Source organism: Miniopterus natalensis, chromosome 1 (assembly GCF_054644295.1).
Source record: "Miniopterus natalensis isolate mMinNat1 chromosome 1, mMinNat1.hap1, whole genome shotgun sequence".
Classification (NCBI taxonomy): Eukaryota; Metazoa; Chordata; class Mammalia; order Chiroptera; family Miniopteridae; genus Miniopterus; species Miniopterus natalensis.
The window spans coordinates 139,869,200-139,895,629 of NC_142081.1; the positions used below are offsets into that span (position 1 = coordinate 139,869,200).

At 37.8% G+C, this 26,430-nt stretch overlaps 1 protein-coding gene across 1 annotated transcript in view; it reads right to left on the reverse strand.

Moving 5' to 3' along the window:
* GSTCD (glutathione S-transferase C-terminal domain containing) overlaps positions 1–26,430 on the reverse strand; it is a 113,539-nt gene that overhangs the window by 27,813 nt on the left and 59,296 nt on the right. Inside the window, exons 6-7 of the mRNA XM_016223620.2 lie at positions 1,953–2,068; positions 1,776–1,820 (exon numbers count right to left, since the gene is read on the reverse strand). Coding sequence (XP_016079106.2) covers positions 1,776–1,820; positions 1,953–2,068 — 161 coding nt within the window. The remainder of the gene's footprint in view (positions 1–1,775; positions 1,821–1,952; positions 2,069–26,430) is intronic.

Below are 26,430 nucleotides of genomic sequence, written 5' to 3' on the forward strand. Positions count from 1 at the left end.
CCCAGTGTGCGATGGTGATGGTGGGGGTGGGGGTGGAAATCAGGCTGGAGGGGCAGCAGGAGCCAGAGCCTGGGTGATAAACTAAGTTTCAGTTGCTGCAGAGTGTAGTGCGGATTGGCGGGGGTGAGGCAGAAGGCAGCCCAACCAGTTAGGAGCCTCACAGGAATCCAGGCCAAGGAAGACGGGAGAGGATCCTGCGTTTGGATGGAGAAGTGTGTGGAAGTGTCACTTTCATCGCTATCATTCCTAGTTCTACCCTAATTTCTTCCTCATGCTTGTCTTTACAGAAAAACCCTGGATCCTTTGTATAAATAAGCCCATCTGTAAGAGTGTACTTGGTGTCAAAGGCTTTCCACTCTTTATTTTAGCCAGGACTTCCCCTCTCCAGTTTGAATGTCTCCGTTCCCAGGAGAACTGTTAGGGAGGGGAAAAAAGACACCGTGTCCCTGACTGTTTCTCCAGGGTTCTCCCCTATGAGCTTTCTCCTCTTATTTCAACCATGAGATTGTTGCTTTTAAAATAATAAGGCAGACACCTGCCTGCTTCTCCCAGGAGTCCTTATTTATTTTATGCCTTACTTCCTAAGCAAATAAAATAATAATGCCATCCCTCCAACTGCCATCGCCCTGTGACATGTCATTCACGCCCGTCTACGAGTTCTTCCACACTCTTTTCTTCTGGGGGTGGAGTGATCACTGTAATTATTTTGCACCTTCTAGAGAGCTCACAGCAAAGAATGTGCCCCCAGTTCAATTGTAGTTTTTGAAAAATGACATCAAATTCTAGACTTTTATGTTAAAAAATGGTCACTGCAAAGAAATGACTTAATACGACAGAAGACTAAAAACAGCAAACTTCTAATAAAGGGAGACAAGGATTGTGTGAATAATGGTACATTTCCTTAAAAACATTATGGAGTCACATTTTTGTGATATTTTAATGGAAACATTTACAACTATTTGCAATAGGGAAAAACAGTTATGATACAATATTGAATAAAAACAACTAAAACTGTATTTGCATTTTTAGAATTTGCAACAATAAGTGTCCTCAAAGACAAGGACTTATTGAGAACATGGGAAGAAAACCGTTACATGTATCTGTGCGGTAGCCTGGGGTTTATTTATTTTTTCTCTAAAAATGTTGTTATAATATCGATACAATGAATAAAAATCAAGCTACCAAAAGAATATGTTCAGGCGCGGCTGGGCGTGGCTCAGCGGTTGAGCATCCATCTAGGATCCGGGCGATCGCAGTTCGATTCCCAGTCAGGGCACATGCCTGGGTTGGGGGCTCGATCCCCAGTCGGGGGCATGCAGGAGGCAGCCAATCAAAGACTCTCTCATCATTGATGTTTCTATCTCTCTCTCTCCCTCTCCCTTCCTTTCTCGGAAATCAATAAAGATATATCAAAAAAAAAAAAAGAATACGCTCAGGGAGTTTCAGAAGCTAGCATTTCCAGAACAAAATTATGTTGACAATTAAACTAGTTTTATCATTATTTTATTTAGCAATGGAATAGTTATTTCTTTTAAAAATTATTTTAAAATGTAAATCTTTCATAAAAGTTGAAAACTATTGTGATGCTACTTTGCATATGTTTCCTTAAGATTCTGAATCTTAGACGTGTAATTCAAAGGAAAAAGAGGATGCCTGTGCCACATACTTGACCTGGGTGAGCGATTATAAACTCAAAGAGCGGGGATAAGCCAGACTCCGCTACCTGACCCATGTCGTTTTCCCATGTTTTCTCTTATCTGTCACTCAGGCTTTACCTGGCATAACGGCAGCGTATGAGCGAGCACAATCCCAACGTGACCCTGAAAGCGGCAGAAAGAGAAACAGGTTCAAGTCGGTCCCCAAGGCCCCTGCTCCTTCTGAGATAACAATCTCATAACATAAAGTCACACAGTCTAGGAAAGGCTGAAGAGATACGTGAAGAGACACCATACCCCACCGCTGCAGAAATCCACAATTTTGTCACCAGGTTTGGCCTGATTTGTCACCACATACACAAGGTTGTTTAACTGCTGCTGCTTCCTCAAAGCGCGATCACTGGACATTTTACCTGGGAAAGACAGGCGAAGAAAATGAAACGTGAATGGTGGGGGACTGAGAAGGCGCGTGTGGAACAGACGCCGGTGAGCATGGAACAGACTGCCAGCGCGCAGGAAGAGCGGCGGGTCGGTAAATGAATTACAAGTCCCACATAATCCACTAGGAGAACAGAGAACTGGAACCCACGGATGAACTCTATTTTCGCTTATTTTTACTTTTAGTCTTATCCAACTTTTCTTTCAATAGCCACTAGGGGGAAAAAATGTCTTCTAAAGAGAGAAAACAGTAAGTGAAACATTAAGTTCAGAGTCATGAACAGTAACTGTTCAATACTTGCTTTGGATGAATGAAAACAGTAATGGCCTCTTCCCTCTATGCCCCTCAGAGACCTACTGTAAAAATTACCTAATTTCAGCACCTTGCTTAAATCTCCTTGGAGAAAGGAGATCTATAATAAACAAAAACAGTTTTTTATTTAACTGGCGCATCCTTACACTGGATTCTTCTGGTTAGGACACTTGAAACATAGGTGTTACACTGTCTGAAATATGTCAATGGTTCTTATATTTAGAGAGAAATTGGACTTCCCCCCCTTCTGCTTTGAAACTTTTTCCTCATGAGTCAGACGCAGAAATTTAATGCAATTAGAGATTAAAGATAGGGTATTTCCAAGAAGGAAATGCCTTAGGCCTAGCAGCATGAAAATATCTGAACTTTCAAAAGCCATTAGTCAAGCCCATGGATATATCTGCAGAAGAATGAATAAAATTATTTCTTTTTACATGTTTCAAATGTGCTTTTAAAAATAAGAACGAGATTAAGAAAACGTAAGAGGGCAGATTTCAGTGAAAGAGATTAAAAACCCAGATAATCTTTCTCGCTTGATCAACTATTATTTACAGATACCAAGGTTTCCCTCATTCCACTTTCACAGAAAAACAGCTTGTTTTTTCTCTGTTCTTCCTCCTCTGGCCCAGCCCATCCACACATCCCGCGGTGCTGCCTGTGAAATCCGCAGCAGGGTAACAGTGAGACGGCATTTTCCCCCTGGCAGTTATATATACTATTTGAGGACCCAATAATTTTTAACTGGAAATTCAAAATGTTAAAAAGGCCGATTTATTCCTCTGTAAAATGAGGAATAATGGCTTTAGAAATATCTTTCTCAATCGGTCACTCAGCCAACAAATCAACAACCAATCAACTTGACTTACACAGAACTGTTCTAGACAATGTTAGGGACAAAGAGACGTATAACCCTTGGTTGCTGTCCTTAATGAAGTTATACCTTGTTTAATTAGTATGAGACATTCATTATATTTGAGCTTAGAAAATGTATCTTATTAACTACACTGTATGATGTATTTATAGTGAAATGTTAACAACCACAACTTACAAAAATCCATATATTTTCATCAAAGCTTCTGAAGTGATTGCTAATACTTCCTATTTATATGATGCTTTAAAATTTATCAAGCACTTGCTCATTGGATACACCGTCTAACCTCAGAGCTCTGTCAGGACGCCACAGTGGGTGACAGTGTCCTTACTCTACAAATGAGGACACCAAACAGTAAAGGGGCTGCTCAAACAGCACTTGCTCAGAGACACACACAACTGGTAAGCGGCGAAGCTGGGGCTCTAACTAAGGATGTCTAACTTCAGGTTCAGTCTCCTTTCCAACGTGACCTGCTGTTTCTTAAACGGATGACTGATTTCAGAATTTCAGTGCTGGTGTCTTTTTTTATGCGTGAGAGTTCAAGGACATGAGGTGCTTTCTATCTGGGAAGTGAGGGATTTCCCTAGTAATTACATCTTGGGGAAAAAAATTAATCCTTCAGAGTCAGCCATAAAACACATTTTATTTCAGTTTTTCTTCTAAATAAAATCTCCAAGAGCAGGCCCACCAGTAAAAAGCATCAATTTAAATTTTGAACTTCAGCATTTTGGAACACACCACTCAGGCATTATTTGGAGGTCTGACAGGTCACTTCATTTAATGGACTGGCCTTTGAGTGTTACCCTTCACAAAAAGAGACCATTTCCCCACCTTGGGACTATAAGCGACCTTTTTTATTGAAAGAAAAGTGACATGGAGAGGCCGAGCAATCAATTTGATGCAAAATCGGATTATCCAGGAGGAAAGAAATGAAAATAGATTGGGAAGATCTTTCATGTTCCAGCACAGCAGATGCTGACCAGAAATAGCATGCACCTTTACCTCTTCCTGTCTAATTCTAGAGCATCTTTTAGAAAGCCAACAATTAAAAAATATTTAGGCGAAACGTGGGGCAAAAGTTGGGGAAGGTATAGTCACATTATTTGCCAAATCAAAACCTCTGCTTTGTTTATTATAGAAGAGGTTACAATGAATAGTGGAAATTTTATAACCTTCCTATTTTTGTTACTTTTCCCCCCTCTAAGATGAATTACACATTCTGACTTCAGAATACCAGATCCCAGAGTTAACTGAATACATATATTTTCATTTCGTTCAAATACTATTTACACCACCAAACAGAGTAAACGTTACTTTGCTCTGGAATTCAGTTTTTTATAAAAGTTCACAATATCTTCCAGGTGGCCCACAAGACCAAACTCAAATGCTTTAGAACAAAAATGTTAACTCTAGAGAACAGTTTAGGTATTTATTTCTTCCTCTTTTTCAGAGGCTGGAGTTAACAACACTAAGGTAGCTTAGTAGTTACATTACCTTCTTGAGATTATTCAAATAACCCTCAATTTGACTCTTAATGTGTTGTGTTTCACAGTATTTAGGGTAAATGATATATCCAGTAGCTCAAAATGTTGAGTGCTTGCTTTTCCAGAGTCAGGCGATTTTTTTTAAATAGCTTCGTTTGTGTATACTATTCTAATTCCTACTATGATCTGACCCACAGGTTTCTTGTTTGATTTTTTAGTGTATTTTAATAAAATAAATGAAAATGGTGAATATCTAAGATGACATGCCCCAAATTCTTTGATAATATGAATACTGTAATATGAGGCTCCACCCATCAGGAGGCGTGTCTATTCCCTTAAAGCTGAGCTCCAGGACTACTTGCCCAGTGTCACACAGAGCGACACTGCCTGCTTCTGTCTGGCAGCTTCCACTTCCTGTGTGTTGGGACACTTGCTCTGAAAACACAGCACCACGTCAGGGAGCCCAGCTTCCCCAGCGGATGCTATGCAGACGGCAAGCTTTCCCACCAAGCCCTACTTACGTTGCAGATTTGTGAATAAAATCAGTGATTGCTATTTAAAGGCACTAAGCTTTGTAGCGGTTATTTATGCAGCAAAAGAGCATCAGAACGACACCCTAGCACTGGGCTTGTAAGGATTATCATCCAGGAGTAGTATTTATTGGGGCACCTACCTGTACATGAGGCGGTCCTGGATACTGTGACAATAACCAAAATAGAGAAATAACGGTTATTATACCTGAGGGTTAACACTCCAGGGCAGTGGTATCTGTTACAAGTTACATAGGCATTGTATAAACCTCAAAAGGCAGTCTTGAATCCAGTCCTACTCTTCCTTTCATCTTTTTAATGGTCCTAAACCTTGTGGGCCTAACTGTAAAGAATGCTGGGATCTCAGCAGCAAGGGATGGTGGAAAGAAGAAGACTGTGGGAACTAACCCAGCTATAGGCATGGGTAGGAATGGGGGCAGTGATCCAAATCAGTATTCAAAAGGGACTGAATTGGGACAAGTATTGATATCTACACAGGTCCAGCAAGAATAGTCTTTTTTTTTTTTTTTTTTTTTAATGTATCTTTATTGATTACAGAGAGAGGAAGGGAGAGGGAGAGAGAGAGTTGAAACATCAATGATGAGAGAGTCGTCATTGATCGGCTGAGAGTCCGCAACCCAGGCATGTGCCCTGACCAGGAACCGAACCACGATCTCCTGGGTCCTAGGTCGATGCTCAACCACTGAGCCACGCCCGGCCGGGCAAGAGTAGTCTTTAGCAGTGGCCTCGCCAGTAGGGTTGACGGAAAGGGAGAAATAAAAAGCACTAGGAAGAGGAAGCTTGTGCCACAGGGACATGTAGGCGGCCAGGGCTTATCCTAAGTCACAAGAGAGGACAGTTCTAAAAGAGCAAGAGGCTGCATTGAAACTGCACCAGTTCGGAGGTCGGAGTCTACTGACATACGGATACATTGGTTCAGGGCCTGGGCAGGGCAAGTGAAGGCAGGAAAGGACATTTTTTCCTAAACCGGAATTTTGAATCTCCCTCCCTTTCTCTGACTCTTTCATTATAATCTCTGCAGAGTGATTCATTAACTTAGCAATTTTTTTTTTTAAGCACTCACATGTCTGGCCTCGATCGAGGTGCTAGAACACAATGGAAAACAAGGGAGATTCTTATATTCCAGTGAATGGAGTTTAACAACAAAAATTAAATCAAGTGGTAGATTATATAGAGAGAATTCAAATAAAATGATACGGTTGATACTGACCGTGGGCGTCTCAGATTAAGTAGCCTGAAAAAGCCTCACTGAGCAGGTCATGAAGCAGGTCTGAATAAGAAGCTAGCTATGGAAACAAGAGACTAGGGACTCCCGACAAAGGGAAGTGCCTGTGCCGCCTCCAGCTGGAGAGGAGCCAGTGATGTTCGGGGAAGAAAATGACAATTCTATACATTTATCCTCACCATGAATATATATAAAGTCACTGAATGGGTATCCTTCTTTGCTGGCGTTAGCACTGCTGAGTGACCACTGTGTACTAAGCATGTTTTGTTATTTCAGTGCTTTGTCCCAAGGTGGGTCCTGTTGCTGCAGTCAGGTGAATAGCCCTGGTCACACGGTTACTCCATGGGGAAGCCAGTTTGAATACTGCCAATCTTACTCCAGGGCTGTGTTCCTATCTACCACATCTGCTACCCCAGGAATCACAAACCCTTAGCAGTAAAATATTTTTAACAGGACCCAAATATATATAGGACTATCATTTTTTCTGTTAGATATTAGTAAAGTTTACTACCGTTTTTTGAAAAAAAAAAAAAAAACATAACTTTTTTCTATTTTAGCGTGTACTATGCTCCTCCCATATGTGGTACAGATGTATGTTTCATCTGTATTTTGACACTAGAAGATTTGCATCACTACTGAATATCATTTGTTTATATTTTGATAATATACTTAATTCTGATCTCAGCATCAGCGTGAAAAGCACGCTAGAGTACATTTTTCAGGGAAACGACATGTGGTGGGAGTGCTGGCATTGAAGCATATGTGTATAAATGCCTTTAATCTTGGTGGTTATCGTATATTCAGGGCAAGTGCTCCTTTTGGTCATAACCAAGGTTCAATTAATACTAATATTCCTATGTCTTCCCTGCTTAGACTTTAAAGTGCAAAAATAATGGTCAATAGCTGGTTAAAAACTATAGCATGGTATGCACACAGGTACATATGCACAACCAACCCACCAAATCACCAAAATAATCCCAGCACCCTTGACATCTGTTTGTTAAAGGAATGCTTCCCATGTTCTGCTGATTATTAAAAAGAATTTCCAGAAACTCAGAACAGAAGAAACTGGAAGTAAATTTGAAGTAAGTTGGGATGGGTAAACTTTTCTTATTAGAAAGATGTGTCTTATCCCTCTTCTCTCTTTTCCCCCTCTTACAGTTTGAAATACCGTATCTATACCAACGACAGCTAGATCTATAGTTCAGCTCACACTGCTCTCGGAGCTCTACCTCAGATGCTGATCAATCAGGATTTTCCAATTGCACCCTTAGTATCTCTGTCTATGCCATTCAGGGACCTCAAACCCAACATGTCCAAAACAACCAAACCATTTATCTTCCATCATGAAACATGTTTCCTTTTTGGTCTCTTCTCTATTTGTTAATGGTACTATCATCTAGTCTTCCTTCTCCACCCACAGCCATATCCTCAGTTCACATTCTTATTATTTCTCACCTTTATTACCGCATTAGTCTTTGAATTAAACACTCTGCCCTATAGTCTCACCCTTTCATGCCCACTCTTCTTTTTTTTTTTAAATAGGCTTTTTAACACCTTTATGATTTTTTTTTTAAAGAGAGACACGAAGGGAAGAGGGAGAGACAGAAACATCAATTAGAGAGAAACATCGACTGGCTGCCTCCTGCACGCCGCCTGCTGGGGATTAAGCCAGCAACCTGGGCATGTGCCCTGACTGGGAATCAATCGGCTACCTGTTGGTGCCTGTGAGGGTGCTCAACCAACGGAGCCACACTGGCAAGGCTCATGCCCATTCTTTTAAAAATGCAAGCGTGTTCGTGCCACTTCCCTTTCTAAAAGTCTTCAGTGGCTCCCCGCTTCTGAGAGAGTAGATTTTAAAAACTGAGACTACATTGTCTGGCCCAGCTCACTTCCTCCCAACCCTTCACTCTGATATTCTCAGCAACATCTGGGCAGAATAACCACCGGTTATTCTCCAAACACACCCGGCTCTATCATCTTTCTGATGTTTCCGACATTGCTTTGTCCTGAATACCAGTATCCCAGGAATTCCAAACGGGGAACATTTGTCCCTCAAAATATTAAGAGATATTGGGAGGGGGCGGAAAAAGAACCAGTGTAGAAACACAGTATTTCCCACAAATGCTTGACAACTACATGCTGTTACTAATTCTCTTTAGGAAATATTTTAGGAATTCACTTTAGGAAATACTGCTTCGTCCTGTCCTAAAAATGCTTACTTACCCTTCAAATTCAGTCCCAATGAATGCAGTGAGGTAACAAAGACATGGAACAGATTCTTTAGGCTACAACCATTCCACCTCAGGACAACTATTTCCCAGGGACTCCAGAAAGTACTTAACACAAAAACCCAGTCACATGCTGGTTCAGCTCAAGTCACTGAGTCAGCAATAAAAAGAAACAAGAGGCACCAAAAACATTTTTTCTTGACAGTGAGTTATAAAAGCTATGTTTAGAAGCTCAAGGATGTTAGCTATCATTATATTTTTTCTTGAGTATTACATTAACCAGTCCTCCCTTGTCCATGGGGATATGTTCTAAGACCCCCCGTGGAAGCTAAAACCTCAGGTAGTACGGAACCTATGGGTACTATGGCTTTTTCCTATACATACATGCCTATAATAAAGTTTAATTTGTAAATTTGGCACAGTAAGAAATTAACAACAATAAGTATAATAAAATAGAACAATTATAACAATATACTGTAAGGAAAGTGATGTGAACGTGGTCTCTGTCTCTCTCTCTCTCAAAATACCTTCTTTCATGGATAGAAGATTCATTCCAACCATAATCTTAGCAACTTTAGCATACGATTGGTGTTTTTCTTCCCTTGCTAAGTTGAGAACTTTCACCTTTTCACTCAAAGGAAGCGCTTTACAGCTTCTCTTTGGCATATACGAATTACCAGCATCACAAGGCTTATGCTTTGGGGTCGTTATTAAGTAAAATAAGGGTTCCTTGAACACAAGCACTGAGATACCACAGCAGGTGGTCTGATAAGGGAGCTGGCTGCTAAGAGACTAAAGGCTAACAGTGGGGAGCAGACACAGCTTCCGCGTGCGGGACAAAGCGATAGTTCACGTCCCGGCTGGAAGGAGCAGGACAGCCTGAGATTTCCCCCCTGCAACTGAAAACTTAGGAGTTGTTTATTTCTAGAAGTTCCCATTTAATATTTTTGGACTGGGTAACTGGAACCACAGAAAGTAAAACAACAGATACAGGTGGACCTACTATTAGTTAGGTAAAAAAATGAAGTGACATATTTAATGTAAACTTTTAAGATATTGTGAGAACACAAAGTCATAAGGAGTGTTTGCCACAGTTCATCTAGATGCAAGTTTAATAATATACTGATATAGCCAATTGCTTATGAGAACCCTTGAGGATAATGCTTAAAATGAACATTTATGAATGCCCAGTGAAATATACAATATAAGCTAATGGACCATATAATCTAAATATCTGCACATGAATAGCCGAAAATCTATCATCTGATGTTCAGGATATAGACATGGTAGCACAGGGCATTTATGAATAACGCCTGCACATCTGCATTCCCACAAAACAGGCATGTGAATTTCTTCACTCTGTAAGACAGAAATGCGTATCTTGGTCACTTCCAAGTACTGCTAAAACCGGATTTGGAGGCTTATGTATTTCCTGTCATTGTATAGATCCCATATATATGATACATAGAGAAACCAAACGTATATACCTAAAAACTCCAGGAGATGGTAATCAACATTTCATTAATTTAATCTTATAAACATGTGATTGGTTTTTTTATTTCAAGTTAATAAAAGAATTGAGAACTTTCTCCCTTTATAAGCTAGTGGAAAACAGGTAGACTTCCTAGAGAATTATGTAGGACATTAAAATAAATACTGTTGTATTGACAGGCTTTAAAATTCATAAATGGGTGATTTAGTAAAAGACTTTGTACTTTTCATTTATAATAAAAAAAATACTAGGTTAAGATATGAGAATTTTAGTTGCCTTTAAGGAATCCTATCCAAACACTGAGAAAAACATATTGGGATTAGTGAAAAGTAGCAGCAAAACTATAAATAACATTAATTTATACAACCCACAGAAAAATATTTTTTTCTAAAGTATACTGTAAAACAATGTGTCAAGAGGAAAGAAAAGCAGTTATTAAACTAAAACTTTTACTGGTAGTAGAAAAAAATCATTTTCTTTTCATCATTAATAGAAGATAAGAGGAATTCCAACAGCCAATTAACAAATATTAGGTGCCTACTATGTGCTAAGCACTGCTCTAAGGGCCGGGGTAGAGTGGTCCCTGCTGCCATGGAACACACATTCCAGTGGGTAGACAGACAATACACACAAAGTAAATGAATGTGTACTATGCAAGCTAAGAAAAAAGAAACAGAGGAGGAACACAAAGAGGGAGAGGAGAATTATTCTGGAAAGGAAAATCTGAAGAGGTCTTTCTGATAAGGTGACATTTGAGATCTGAATGAAGTGATGTATACAGATTATCTTGGAAAAGAGGTGTCCAGAAAAAAAGGTGTTATAACAAATAGAGTCAGTAAACAGGAGACTGGCAGAAGAGAAGGTTGAAGTAGCCAGAGGCCAGAGAATGGAAGGCTTTAGAATCTATGTAAGAACTTTGGATTTCATTTGGAATTAGATGGATTTTGTAACGTTACTTGACCTTTATAAAAGGTTTTCTCTGGGCAAGCAGGGGTAGAAGTGGGGAATCTGATTAGGACGCTGTAGTAGTCAAGGCCAGACAGGAGAGCTGCTCAGACTAAGGATGCAGCAAGGGAAGGTGTGAGATGTGGTTAGGGTTAGTATATATTTTAAAAATAAAGCTGACAGAATTTTCTGATGTGCTCGATATAGAGGGCAGGGAGAAGTCAAATATGACTCCAGAAAGTCGGGCCTGAGCAACTAGAAGAATCCAAGTGCCGCATGTTGACTTGTTGTAGAGGTATGAAGACTAAATCCTGAGGTTTTCCCATGTTTACAGATTTGGAAGCTGAAGAAGAACCAACAAAGGAGACCAATAAGGTGTCAATCTATTGCTTTCTCAGAGGCCAACTAAAGAAAGTATTTCAAGGAGATGAGAATGGTTGATTTTGTCAAATGCAGCTGATGTACCTGGGAAAGTAAGGACTAAGACTTGCCCATTAGATCAAGTAAATGGAAGTCACTGGCGACCTTCACAGCCAATGGAGTGATGGACTGATGATGGAGAAGCCTGATTATTGTGGGTTCAAGAGACAAGAACAACTAATAAATGTACAAGCACAACAGAAGCAGGAAATTGCCATTTTGTAATGACCATAGTAATAACTGGTTTGGGTCAGAATCAGCAATGGATGCTAAAACCCTTGGTGAAAATCTACTGGGGAACAAGGCAGTTTCAAAATAGCTTACCAGAGATTATTTATTATTACAAAGGGAAATCAGTACCTTTATGATGGAGAAATCTGAGAGACACCATCTTAAACAAGTGATCAAACTTATCACAAATAATGTGTCAAACTGGTATCTTGTGGTAGCTGCTAAGGTGTACTCAGAGGGGTACAACATCAACTCCATAGTATGCTTGCCAAAAATGTTTAGAGGTCATTTTATTGTAGACTTGCCAACAGTTTAACCTCTGTCTAATAGAGGAAACAGATAAATTCAAATTGAGGATATTCTGCAAAATATTTAGTCTAGATTCTTTAAATACAGTCAATGTCATAAAAGAAAAAATATTTATAAGGCTAGGATTCTAGATTTAAAAAGACTATAGATATATGATAAATAAAAGCAATGCATCATCCTTAATAGAAACTGGTTATGAAAGAAACAGAGAGCATTATTGAGCAATTGGGAGAAATTGAGTATGGCCAGTAATTTTGATAATATTATTACATTAATGTCAAACTCCCTGTAATTATTGGATTGTGGTTTATAGGAGAATGCCCTTATTCTTAGGACATATGTGAGGAAGTATGTTGGGGTGAAATGTCACAATTCTGCAAGGATCTCTCAAGTTATTTTCCGCAGGAAAATAATTGTATTAGATATAAAGTAAGTAAAACAAATTAGTAAAATTTGGTGAATCTATATGAAAGCTACACGGGCATTCATTGTATACTTATGCAACTTAAAAAAAGTAGGTTTGTAAATTTTAACAAAAGATAGGGCAGAGAGTGGAGAAAGAGAAGATGACAGCATAGACTTTTAAGACATACTGTTCTAAAGGGGAGCAGGTAAATGGAATGGCAGCTATAGGACTAAGTAAGGTAAGAAAACATTTAAAAAAAAAAAGAAAGACATTTCAGCATTTTAAAAATATGATAGGCATGATCCAGGAGAAAAAGAAAAACTACTGGGGGGGGGGGGGGATGAGGGGATGAGATACAGCGCACAGTGAAAGGTTTGGGCTTAAATGGGAATAGGGCAGGAGCACCTGTAGTGTGAGGATACGGAAGCTGGTGTGATGATACATTTGCTGATGGAAGCATGTAGAATTCTGTTTGTTTTCATTTTTCATTTCTAATCCACGAATTATTGGAGGAAGTACTGAAAGTATGAAGAGGAAAGATATGATATGACTCGAAAATCTTATATAAGGATTAGTAGTACTAAGGACTCACTTCCTTAGAAAAATCTATATAATTATAAAGATGGAAGAAACCCTATAACTAACTCCATCTAATCCAGTCATTTTGTAGGCAAAACAAAATGGAGACTTGGATATCCTATTATAATTCATAGTTGAGAGTAGGAAAAACAGATAAAGTAGAGATAATGAACATGGTTAACTGACCAAATACAATAGTATTAGAATAGAAACCATTTATCATAATCTCCTACTGGGAATACCACACCAAGTACTCTGTATACATTACTACTTGTATCGAAACTACTTATATAAAATGATATAAGAGGTTTGCATTTTATCTTTCATTTTCCATATGAATAAAAGAGGTTCCCAAAATTTAGATACCATCCCCAAAGTCACATAGCTATTTTCACAAGTGGATGAAATTGATGCTTGTAGTGCAGTAATCGCAGGCTTACTTGAAGGGATTCTCAATGAGACTTCAAACTGTAGTATCTTATCCAAGTCTGCAACTGACTCTAGAGCCCCTTGTACCTAGTACATTTTTAAATATGTTTATTGAATCAAACACTTTGGTAACCTGAAGCCTATTAAGAACCCTAAAGCTACTCAGGGCACGGTGCTGACCATCAGATATTTAAGGGAAAAGGAGAGGTGAATGAAGAAGGAACGGCAGCAGGAACTGAGGAAGTGAATACACGAAAAGTCGACGGAAGTTTCCTCATTGATTAAATACATGGTGAAGAAAGCCGGACTCAATGCTGATGGATATGAAAGTATCTCTAACAGACACAATGGGAAAATTTCTAAGAAAACAATGTTCCATACATATATGAACAATAAGGGCTTTTACATACTGAGAGGCAAGGCCGAGGAGGCAGGAGGAAAAGGTCTGAATTAACTGGCATTTTATAAGTTCTCACATAACAAGTGGGAGCTTAGAGAGTAAAACTTTCATTGCTTCACTTTAATGCAGTGCCAGTCCTTTAATCCCTTCCTGACCTATTTTTATTCAGCACTGAAAAGGGCACATTGTTTGATTTGGGTATTAGCTTTTAAGGAGATTAGTTTCCAGGAAAAGTAAAGAGGGACCCTCATACAAGGCATCGGAGTGCACTGTGTTCCCAAACCCCCTATTAAAAAGAAGTAGAAAACAAAACAGAACCCAATACTCACTCCCTCCCAAAATTACAGACGACAATAAAAATCATTTCGTATGAAAAAATATTTCTCAATGAGAAATATTTGTCTTCTAAGTTTTAACCAAAGGGAAGCTAAACCCATTTATTTATAAGCAAGAAATAAAAATTAATAGATTTTTCTTCTTAATTATACATGTCAATCTGCATTAGATTAATCATAGATTATAATGCAATTAAAATACAAACACAATGGGCAAGTACATCAAGCTTCTTAAATCTTCACTTAATTTAATTTTTCTTAGAGATTTCTGGCTTGAACTTAACCCTTCTGAAAAATTTGTCCATTCATTCCAAGTGGGTACAGATTTTTTTCAGCCCTAATAGTTTCAACATCTCTTTTATAACAAATATTTTGTAATACTCTCCTTAGCTATACTGAAATAAAATTCAAAGATAACACAGCTTATCTATAGATATAATCTGAATTAAAATAATCAGCTATAATATAAAAACTAAATATTGTATAATAGAATAGTACTATGATATAGATACTTAGTCATGACCACTAAAGAATCAAAATGCCCCCACAGATTTCTAAAACACCTGCAGGGTTTAACACTAAATATTACGACATGTAAATTTTCTGAATTAGGTGACATTCTCTCTAGAATTTAACGCAACATTTTGTTACTGATAGTTTGCTCTTAAAGTACCACCAACTTTAGAAGACAGGTTTTCACAGAGCATATCCCAATTTAGGGGATTTGACTTCTATTTCGAAAATTCTCCATTATAAAAATCATCTTATGTACAATAGTACCCAACATTCCAATATAAAGGAATTTCTTTAGGTAAATAAATAAATATTGTTTAAAAATGAGCTCCTTGATATAGTCATCTAGTTATTTTTATGTTTCTAGATAACTGAAAACAACCCTCTTAACAACCAAATTTTTTTTGTTATTAAATATTTCATACATACAAATTTATTTTATATGTTACAAATAATAATATTGATGATAAAATGAATACAGGGTATCCAATACCCAGCTTAAGAAATAGAGCATTACTAATATTTGTGAAGTCCGATGTATGTGTCCCTACTCAATTTTACCACCTTCACCTTTCCCTGCCCTGAGACAAGTACAATTCTGCATTTTGTGTTTACCATTATATGGGTTTTCTTTATAGTTTTACCACATAGACATAGATCTCTAACACTATATTGTTTAGTTTTGAATATTTCTAAAACTTAGAAAAATGGAATTATATTGCATACATTTTTTTGCAACTTGCATTTTTCACTGTTTGTAAGATTCATCCATGTACGTATATGAATCTCTGTTTTCATTATTGTAAGTATTTCATTGTAGAGCTATAATATAATTCATCCATTTTCCTGTTGATAGTCATTTGCAATGCTTCAATATTTTTGCAATTACAAACAATCGAAAACATTTCTATAATTTTGAAATTTCTTAAGTTGGCTGCATATTTGTTAGCCTCCTTTTAAAAATGTGAATACAATTCAATCATTCCTTAATGAACCCAAGGCATATTTATGAATATCAATAACATACCATACAGCATTATAACAATACCCTCAGAGGTTACAGAAATGTATATTTTACTTTTTACTGGAATTAGTAAATTTAGTCTGCTTTTTTATAGTTCTCCCTTACTCTCCAGCTATTGGCAAGAAACTTCTTGCTGCTACAATGTTTATTCTAACATTCTCTATTTTCAATTTCTTCCCTGTAGACCTGAGGCCCAGCCAATGAAATTCGAGTGTAGTGCCAAAAAGGAGAAAAAATAGATTATGACCGAAAGACCAAATGGGAGCTTTTCTAGGGGGAATGTGTACTACCATGAGACGAAAATGGTATTATGGAAGAAACAAAGATTTGGGTATTTCAAGTTTGGCTCGGGCATTTATTAGCTGTCTGACCTTGTCAAGTTACCCAATCTTTCTGAGTACTTGCTTTCTCATCTGTAAAAAGCATAATAAACCCATCTGATAGGCTATTGTGAGAAATAAATAGTGCAGTAGCAGAGTCCCAGCTAAGCCACTGGCCCTCAGTAAGTGCCGGCTGCTTCTTCCTATCTATTCAGTTCACATTAGAGGGTGGTACTTGCCCAACCACTTCAAGAGACCAGAGACCTATTGGCTTACCGCCTGGGTCACAGGCGTGTTCTACAGAGTTCCAGAAACACGACTTCCATGGAGGAGAGATATTATTATAGCTTTAAAAATCACAGCAAGTACCTCATTGCACATGTTAAGAAGCAGAATTACTGCTGCAGACAAACTGAATTATGACTTCAGAAAACTTCTCGGAAAAAGGGCAAAGAAAAAAAGAGTTCAAAAGAAGAGATGCAAAAAAGGTGATGAAGAGAAAATGAGGAGTCCATTTATGGATAACCAGTGTTCCTGAAGAGAAGACCAGAATAAGTGGAACGAAAATTTTATTCCAGGAAATACTGTCTTGGGGGATCAAAACTTTCCTATACAGAAAATAGACATAAATTATATTTGAAAGAACTCACCTGCTACAGCAAACTTAATGAAAAGACTAGTGAGTTTCCCAAGGAAAAAATACTGAACTTAAATACACAGAATTTGATCAAATGAAAGATTTCAAGTATTATGGCATCAAGGCAGGATAACTGGCCATCTGCTTACATAGAAAAGACAGGCTGGCCTCAGATTTCTCTACGGCACCACATGCCACATAACAGAGCGATATTTAAAAGAGTTTTGACAGAAGGGTGTTGTGGCTAAACAGTTCTATAGCTACATTTATCTATGAAGGCAACAGAAACATCATCTCTAATACACAAGTATTTAGAAAATCAACTCTCCCTCTGTGAGGAAAAGAAGAAACAATGGTATCGTTGTATGCCAGGCTCTTGCTTGTCCAAATAGTTCTTACATATTTTCTCAATTCGCCCTCATAACACTAATCATCATTTTACAATGGAGAAATTTATATCCTTCATTATGCCCATTTTACAAATGAGAAAATAGTATGCTCAGAAAAGTTTATTAACTCGCCTGAAGTCACAGTAAGTGCAAAAAGGGGGGCCAGAGCCACACCTGTCAGACTTCATAAATTTGGCTTCATAAGCACCCATGGAATGGCTCTTGGAAGAAAACATTTTTTAAAAAAAAAGAAGAGTAAACATAAATTATTACAAGGAAATAACAGCTCATTTTATGTAATCTTGGTGTGGATAACCTTTCTAAACTTGACATCAAAAGCTTACTTTGAATTTTATTTACTATAAATTTTTATTCCTGACATAATTACCCATTTTTCTCTTTGTTAAAAAAAAGGGGGGGAATACGGCAGGCTCACTACAGCAGAAGGGTGAATCAATAATATACTAATGAACTTCTTACAGAAGTCCTGTTACCCGTGATAGACAACTGTTTACTTCTTAATTCAATCTTATAAAATTAGAGTCTTAATCTGTCATTCTATTATATTAAAGAAACTTCAAAGAAGAAGAAGACATACCTTTTACTCCTTTACCCCCAAATCCTAGCACAATTCATTTAACAAGACATCTTGATATCTCTAAGGCCTAGAGTAGAACAAATGAAATAGTCAATCCTCATTGTTCACAGATTCTGTATTTGCACATTTCCTTACTCACTAAAATTTATTTGTAACCTCCACATCAACACTTGTGGTGTTTCTGTAGTCATTTGCGGCCATGCACAGAGCAGCAAAAACTATGAGTGGCTGAGGTTAAACCCGGCCGAGGTTAAACAAGGCCATACTCTGCCTGCCAGTTTTAGTTTGAGTACTGTAAACAAGTGTTCTTTTCATGGTCTATTTAACTGCCATACTTTTCCGTATTTTGGGGCTTTCTTGCTGGTGATTTTGCTATTTAAAATGGCCCCAAGCATAGTCCTAAAGCGCTGTCTAGTGTTCCTAAGTGCAAGAAGGTTGTGATGTGCTTTACAGAGAAATATGTGTGTTAGATAAGCTTCATTCAAGTGTGCATAACCATGCTGTTTGCTGTGAGTTAATGTTAGTGAGTCAACTATACATATTAAGTAAGGTGTCTTTAAACAGAGACATCATAAAGTTAGCATTGATCAGTTGTCGAAAATGGGACAAGAGTCTTGCTGGAACTGAATCCTATATTTCCCCAGGAGCAAAGGTGCAGTACTTGCCAAGCCGGTGTTCTCAGTGATTTTTATAGGACATAACTACCATGAATATAGAACTAACCATATTTATTGGGAAACTCTTATGTATCAATAGCAACTGACCTCACCATAAAATATAGATGGCCAGAATTAATAATAATAATGACAAAAATTCAACTAAAATAAAATGATGGGGGGAAAAGACAAGAAAAAGATGAACAAGAATATTCCAGGCAAAAAGAAATGAGTCGCACTATTAATCTCATGTAAAAGAATTCAAGGCTAAAATAATTAGCACACTAATAAGAGGTAGACTCTACTGGGATGCAGCAAATTGTGAATATTTGTGCACAGAACAGCAAAGTGTCAAAATATAGAAAAGAAATAATTTAGGAAGAAAAAAGATTTTGAGACGCCATTATCAAAGTGGAAGCTATAATACACATTATACAATTCAATCAACAAAATGTAAGTAAGGGGACTGAGTGTTTGAATATTGAACAAGGCAATCTATAGATATTTATATGTCTGTGTACATATATAGGCAATTGGCTCCCTAACTGTATGACTTCCTACTCAGCCCCTGCCACTTATTGCTAAGGGAATTAAAGACTTAATGTTTCTAGGTGTATCCAAAGAATCTAGGATATTTTATTTATAAACACACATGCACACATATAAATTTTGTGTCTGGCATAGATGGGATACACATTTTTAGATGCACATCAACATTTATAAAATTGATCATGCACTGGGTTAGAGATTCTGATCACAATTCAATAAAACCATCAAAACAAATAAACACCAAATACCTGGAAATTTAAATACTCCATAAATAACTCTAGGATGAAACTATTAATCAAAACGGAGCCACTTATGATTAAGAAACAACTAACAATGAGAGTAGTATATCAATACTTATTAGATACAGCCAAAGCATGTCTCAGAACGGAGTCTAGAGCCTTTATTAGAAATATCTCTATTAGAAAACAGGAAGCCTAGAAATATCAATGACTTAAGCACTTAATCAGAAAAATCAAGTAATAAATAATCACAATATATAAGAAAGAAAATAAGATAAGAGCAGGGATAATAAAGTAAGAAAAGCAAACATGATAGAACTAAAAAGAAAATTCCAACTCAAATTCTGGAAATAGGGAAGATTTGAATCAATTTTTTCATATATGACTATACTTTGCTGGTGAGAATATATTTAACACTAGAAGACATTCTATAGTCCACAGAGTTATTAAACATTTGAACAATTTAGGAAAAAACACACTAAAGATAGTAAGATGTATGTATGCTTTTTTAGTAGACTTAGTTTTTTAGAGCAGTATTATGTTCACGACAAACTGAGCAGAAACTACAGAGTTCCCAGATACCTTCTGCGCCTCCACATGCACAACCTCTACCACCATCAACATCCCTGACCTCAGTGGTCATCTGTTACAGCTGATGAACCTACACTGGGACATCGTTATCACCCAAAGTCCATAGTTTCCATCAGGGGTCAGTCTACGTGTTGTACAGTCTACGGTTTTGACAAATGTATACGAACATATATCTACAATTGTACTACCTCACAGACTAGTTTCCCTGCCTAAAAACCCTCTGTGCTCCACCTGCCCATCCCTCCCTCCCTGCGCACCCCTTGGCAACCACTGCCCTCTTTGCTGTCTCTGTAGTTTTACCTTTTCCTGAATTTCATCCAGTTAAAATGTGTTTTTAATATTATACACTATTTCATGAACATGACTAAGAAAACATTATTATATAGATTAATAAGGATTAAAATATTTTATGAGCTGTTAATTTTCTGTATATTTCCCAGATCTCCAGAGTATAAACAAACAAGTCATTTTTGGACATGGAGGAAAAAGCAGCTCATTTCTTTCCACACCAAATTAACCCACAAATGCAGTTTCACAACAACTTAAAATATGTTCTCAAATTCTTTCACATTAAAGCTAATTCTATTAAAATCCAAAATACTGGCAGTACATGTTTCCAGCATTTAAGCTTTATGACATTATAATTTAGTGGGCACACCCTACTTAATGAGTCCTTAATCCAACTTCAAAAATAAAGTAAAAATAAAAGAGCACAGCATAGCTCTGTCAGGGTGGGCTTCATGCTACACACACAGAATTTATACAAATCAAAAATATCCAGAGACCCATTAACCCCTTTTACTGACTTGTGGAAAAGAGACTTAGATTTTGTCTGGGGTGGGAGCTGAAAAGCAAGATTATATAATGCGCTGAGATTTGAAATAGAAGCTGTACACGATAAAGCACATTCCCGTAATTATGCATGTAAAACACAGGCATCGTGCTGGGAACAGTAAATATGAAATAGAAGTTGAATTTAAAGTCAAGGCAAACATTTATTTGCAACTCAATCCAATTCAGTAACACCAAAATGGTGCATGTGTTAGGATGAATTCTGTTGGTTCCTCCCTTCTCTCCCTTCTTTACTTTTTCCTTCCAATATTTGTTAAGTTCCTAACCAGTAAGACAAACACTGTCCCTGATCAAGGTGCTTACAGTCTAATGAAAATATATTGTATTTAGAATTATGAGAACAGAAATACAACTGAGAACCAAGGGAACTCCTAGGAGATTCATCACCTAAGGAGAGGGTGAAGGGGGAGGAGGAATGTTTCAGGCAGTGGAGCCAAGAAAAGTTCATTATGAGTAAAGCATTGAGTGTGCGGGAAAGTCAGGCAAGGAGCAAATTCAGAAGCCATCTTAAGAAAGTAGGACTTTAGCTAAAGGCAATGGGAAGGCATTGACGTTTTAAAGCAGAGGATTTATATCCAGATTTGTGTTTTTAAGAATCATTCCAGATGTGAAGTAGAGAGTGGACCTGTTGCAACAGTCCATGAGAGGCAACGGTGGCCTGCAACAGGGGAGGGACACAGGACACAGAGTGTGAAAGGGTTTGAGAGACATAATTCAAAAACCAAGCCCACTGTAAGACTTAGTGATCAGTTGGATGGGGGCTGAGTGAAATGAGGGGGAGGGAGATCACGAATGAGAGCTACCATTTCTCTAGCATCACCAGGTGCCAGGAGCCGTGAGCTTTGTGCACACTATCTCCAGTCATCCTCACAGCAACCTGATGAGGTAGCTGTGATTACTAATCCCATTTTCACAGGCTCACAGAGGCTCCTGGCTCATCCGGGATCTGGCACAGCCCAGGAGAAGTGGTTTACAGAATTTAGGGGTCACAAAGAGTGGTTTGAGTAGATCAGTGAGAAAGTCAGTGTGGGGGGCCAGTCCAGTGGCAATTGGATGTTTGGTCTAGAGTTCAAAGGCCTGGCTGAAAATACGAATTTGAGAGATTCAGGCATCGAAGCCACGAAAGTGAAGACAGAGGGAAAGCAAGTTGAGAAGCAAAGAGGGCCAAGGATAGCACCCTGCAGGGGAGGAGCCAGCAAGAAACATCTAGAAGGAACCACAAGAGAGGTGCTAGAAAAGTCAGGAAAATGTGGCACCTCCAGGGCAAAGGGGCAGCACCATTCCAATGACTCCTATGTTTTTGAAAGGCCAGGTATACTATTTATTTTTTTGGTCTTGGTGAGAACAATTTTGGGACAAATTCTTACTATGTGAAAGGTCTATTGAAGAAAAGGGAAAAGAAAAACCTTTACAAGGTGGCCCTAGGTTTAAGCAAGCTGTGTTTTGGCTTACCTATTCGTAAGCCACTTCTCCTGAGACTCATTTTAATGACAGGTTCTTTCAGAGCAGGCTGATGTATGAAGCTGAGGTGTGAACAGGTATGCAATGCAGAGCTTTTTTTCTTGCGGGTTTGGCAAGTTAAGCTTATGAAAGACTATTTCACTTAGAAACTTTAGTCAAGACAAAACAACCTATGTCTTTAAAACCATAATGAGGGTGGGTAAGGGAGCTACAGCTCGCATGAGTCACAGCCAACTTAGCATGAAAAGACAAATAACTTTGTCATTTTTTCCCCATAACTCCTACTTCCTCTTTTATACCTTCTTTAGCAGTGATCACCACTTAAATATTTTTTGTGTTCTTATGACTGAGTAAGTAATGCTCCAAAGGTGAGGAGAGCAGCTGTCGGTCTTCAACATGAAAAGTAAAGTGGTTGCTTGTGTGGAGAGTGGACCTCCTTCAAAGCTTCCCAAGGCACATCTCAGATTCCCAACGTGGATGACTGAGTGGTGGACCACGCCATCAGTTTCTGTGATATCAGATTTCAGAGCCACCTGAACCATGTAATATATTCAAGAGGGGGTCTTATCTCACCTGAGAGCACTGGAATGAAACCTTTCCATCTACAGTTCAGCCTAAAAAGGGGACATGTCGGGCACAAGGCGTGGTGTGCAAAAATGGAGCCTTTTCCCACAGATTTTTACCCTTTCTTTGATCTCCCCTCTCTGTCGCTCTGCACATGCACATACCCAGTTAAGCAAATATATTTTACATGAACTGGGTGTTGTTAGTTCTAATAAAATATATTGAACTGAACTAAAAAACTACTGAATAATTGCTCTTTAAAACCCAATGCATAATTGGGAGTTCTGAGAATATGTCTGGTAGCGCTTTGTCACTGTATTCATGAACAAAAGAGAGTCTGTTGAGGTTGCAAGGGATTTAAGGCTTAAATATGGAAGACACTAATAAGAATAAGTGAAAAAAATTACGATATGCGTTTGTCTGTATGATTGCATCATACACAAATAAAGAGACTGGGAAGATGACACACAAATGAGATCAGTTTGATTTTCATATACCATTGTGACTTTCATAATTTTAAAATAAAACAAAACCTAAAATATACTTTTTGAAAAAGAAAATATTTCTTTTGGAAAGGATACAAAATAGCAGCTTAAGCTTAATTTTCGAGTTGACTGAAGAAGGTCTTGGTTAATGTTTTCTGCAACGTTTTTATCTACCAATTTTACTGTGTGTGAAATTAGCCTCCTCATGAGAATTTTCTCACCTGAAAATACAGTCACTTCTGGTGTGGGTCAGTGCTACCTGAAGCAATTAAATTCCCTCTCACCACGCACTGCCAGCTGTTCTTGCTCTTCCCTCCCTGTGTTAACTGTGATGTTTTCTATTCTCTGCTTTATCTTCTCTCTGAAATTAACTTGAAGAGAAAAAGACTACACACAGAAACCTTTGGGAAAGTTACTTAACAGGTGGGAGGACATTTTCATATAGAGTTGATGGTCAGGATTTTGATTCTGTTCTCTAGCAACAAATAGGGGGTTGTGAAAGAAAAACTAGACATTTCCTACAACAGAATCCTGCAGAGATGCTGACGCAAGACTATTTAACTCTGAAACCACTGGGGGCATAATCAAGTCTGCAGCTGAAAACCAACAACTGTGAAAATAATTTTTTTTTTCCTGAGAAAAGGTGGCTAACACTGTTTTTCTTAAATTTTTTCAATTTAATATGGGAATTTAAAGACACATACAAAATTAGAGAGAATAGCATAATAAAATTCTATGTTATTTATTTATCGCCCAGCTTCAACAAATAGCACTACTTTTCATACCTTATTCTATCTATCTCCAACTTGAATTTCTCCCTGAAGTGATTTTAAAGAAAGTCCCAGACAATCATATTATGTCAACTCTAAATATTTCAGTATGTATCACTAACACAGGGGTGGGCAACATCTGGTCTGCGGGCTGTATCATTTGGTCTGGCCCTGCCAAGGCCTCACCAAAGAGAAGCAATTCCAGCCATCACATTAGGGGTGAGTTAATTAAATGTTTAACCAAATATAGCAGCCTAATTTTTAAGTTGATAATTTTGTATGGCCCAAAAATGATGTTATAAATGATGTTTTCCCTGGCAGGAAAAAGGTTCCCCACCCTACACAGATAAGGACTTTTTTTAGTATGATCAATATCATGCCCAATAAAATTAGCAATAATTTCTTAATATTACCTAATACCCAGTTTGTGTGCAATTACCTCAGCTACCTCAAAAATATCTTTTTTTTTGCAATTGATTTACTTAAATGAAGATCTAAATGAGTTCTTTATATTGATCAAATCAATATATATCTTACATCTTTTGTTCTGTAATAGTTATCCTTTCTTCCATTACATTTTTTCCCTCAAAAAAGTGGTCAACTTTCACTATTTTTCTTCTGGGTATTTTTGACTGATTTATAACAAAAGTCAATTATAGTTGGCCCTCCATATCCATGGATTCACAATCCCCGGAGGGCCAATTAAGGGACATGCCCATTCTTGGATTCTGGCCTGAGCAGAGAGGAGGGGGTGTCCTGGACCCAATCCTTTGGGGAGCCCAGGGATGCCTGTACACTGCTAAGAGAAATCAGCTGACAATCACATCTCTTGCTTTTGCCATTCAGGCTTTCTAGGTCTAGTTGAATGATCAGTTGTCATCCAACTGATCTGTCATCTAGAGAAAAAATCAAGGCAAAATTTCAAAGTATTATCAAGTTCTATTACCTTTTTATATTCTCCAGAGGATGACAGTGGAGGTACCATTCAGAGATTTTCTCAAAAGACAGCGGGGTTGGGGCAAAGCTCTGAATTCCCGAGGATGAAGAGATATGCGGAGGAAAGCTGCTACGTTCCAGCCTCTCTCCATCTTTTCTTGCCTATTTTACCAAGTTACTAGGCAACTTGAAAGAGGGATGCTCAGGGACCCCCGAGAAAAACATTCAAAATATCTTTGCATGTTTGCATACATTTTGATCAGAAACAAAGCTTGGTAAACAAATCACAAGGAACCCTTAGTAAGATCTTGGTAAAACTACAGCAGTCTGGTGTGAGTGTATTTTATTGCAGGTACCTTATTGCTATTGGTTGTTACAGGTTAGTCATGTTTTAACTACAATTAATTGGTAGTGGCTGATTAGAACAGGACAACAATTGTAAGGCCTAGCATATGGTAAAAGATTAATTATATCAGTATTACTCCTGTGCGTCTATACAAAATATCATAAGCTTAGCTATTTTAAAAATTCTAATTTAGAATTACATACTTTAAGATTACAGGTTTAATACACCTTTGATCTCAACATTGAAAACCTTTATCTCATGAAAACTGTAGGCTTTTCTTGTTCATAAAAACAAGCTTTTGAAAGTTTCAGTATGCCTGTTTCAGTATGCCCTGCACTTAAAACTGACTGCTGGGGTAAGCGTCAATAGAACTAGAAATGTAGAGGAAACTGAAGGAGATGATTTCGCAGTTCCATTCTAGTACTAAAGGTTCACAAGTTTAAAAATCTTTGCCGTGTGATGTAGATCACTTTATAAGAGATTTACGAGGGATCTTGTGGGCCATTGGGCCCAATCTCGTTTTCATTGCAGGAAAACTCTGCTCAACATGATGATGATGCCTTATACTTAGGACTACAGCTTTGCTACTAAAATCAATTCAGGTTAGCTTAGTTTGCTATAGCTCATGAGCTATTATCTTGTTTGATATTCCCAATAGTTCTATGAGAACAGTATTAGCATGTCCACTTTACAGATGTGAAACAGGCTAAAAGAAATAAAGTGGCTGGCCTGCGAATTCACACAGCGGAAAGAAGGTCATGTCTCAAGTTCTTCTAGATTCAGATTCTACGTCCTTTGTACAACACAGCTGCGACTTTAAAAAAACTGTTACTCCAATCGTGTACAGCTGACTAGGTAGGAAAACCATGGTCAATGAGAAAAATTATGCAAGTTTACAGCCTTGCCTAAGGTTATGAGCAGCACGGCTGGGGCTTTATCTCATGAAACAATTCTTTCTATCGCACCAGTGTGCATCTGTCTAAAATTCTAATTTTGAAAGTTCTTTTTTTCCTAGCAAAAGTATATTTAGCACTTGATTCTTTGAGAAAGAGTTAAAATTATTTCACTTGCCTTGAGTCATGCAATTGAGTCTTTAAAATACTACATATTTATGAGTCATATTTTATCCTTAGAAAAGTTAAGATACCCATTAACTTTTAAGTTAATATCGACATTAAGATATATA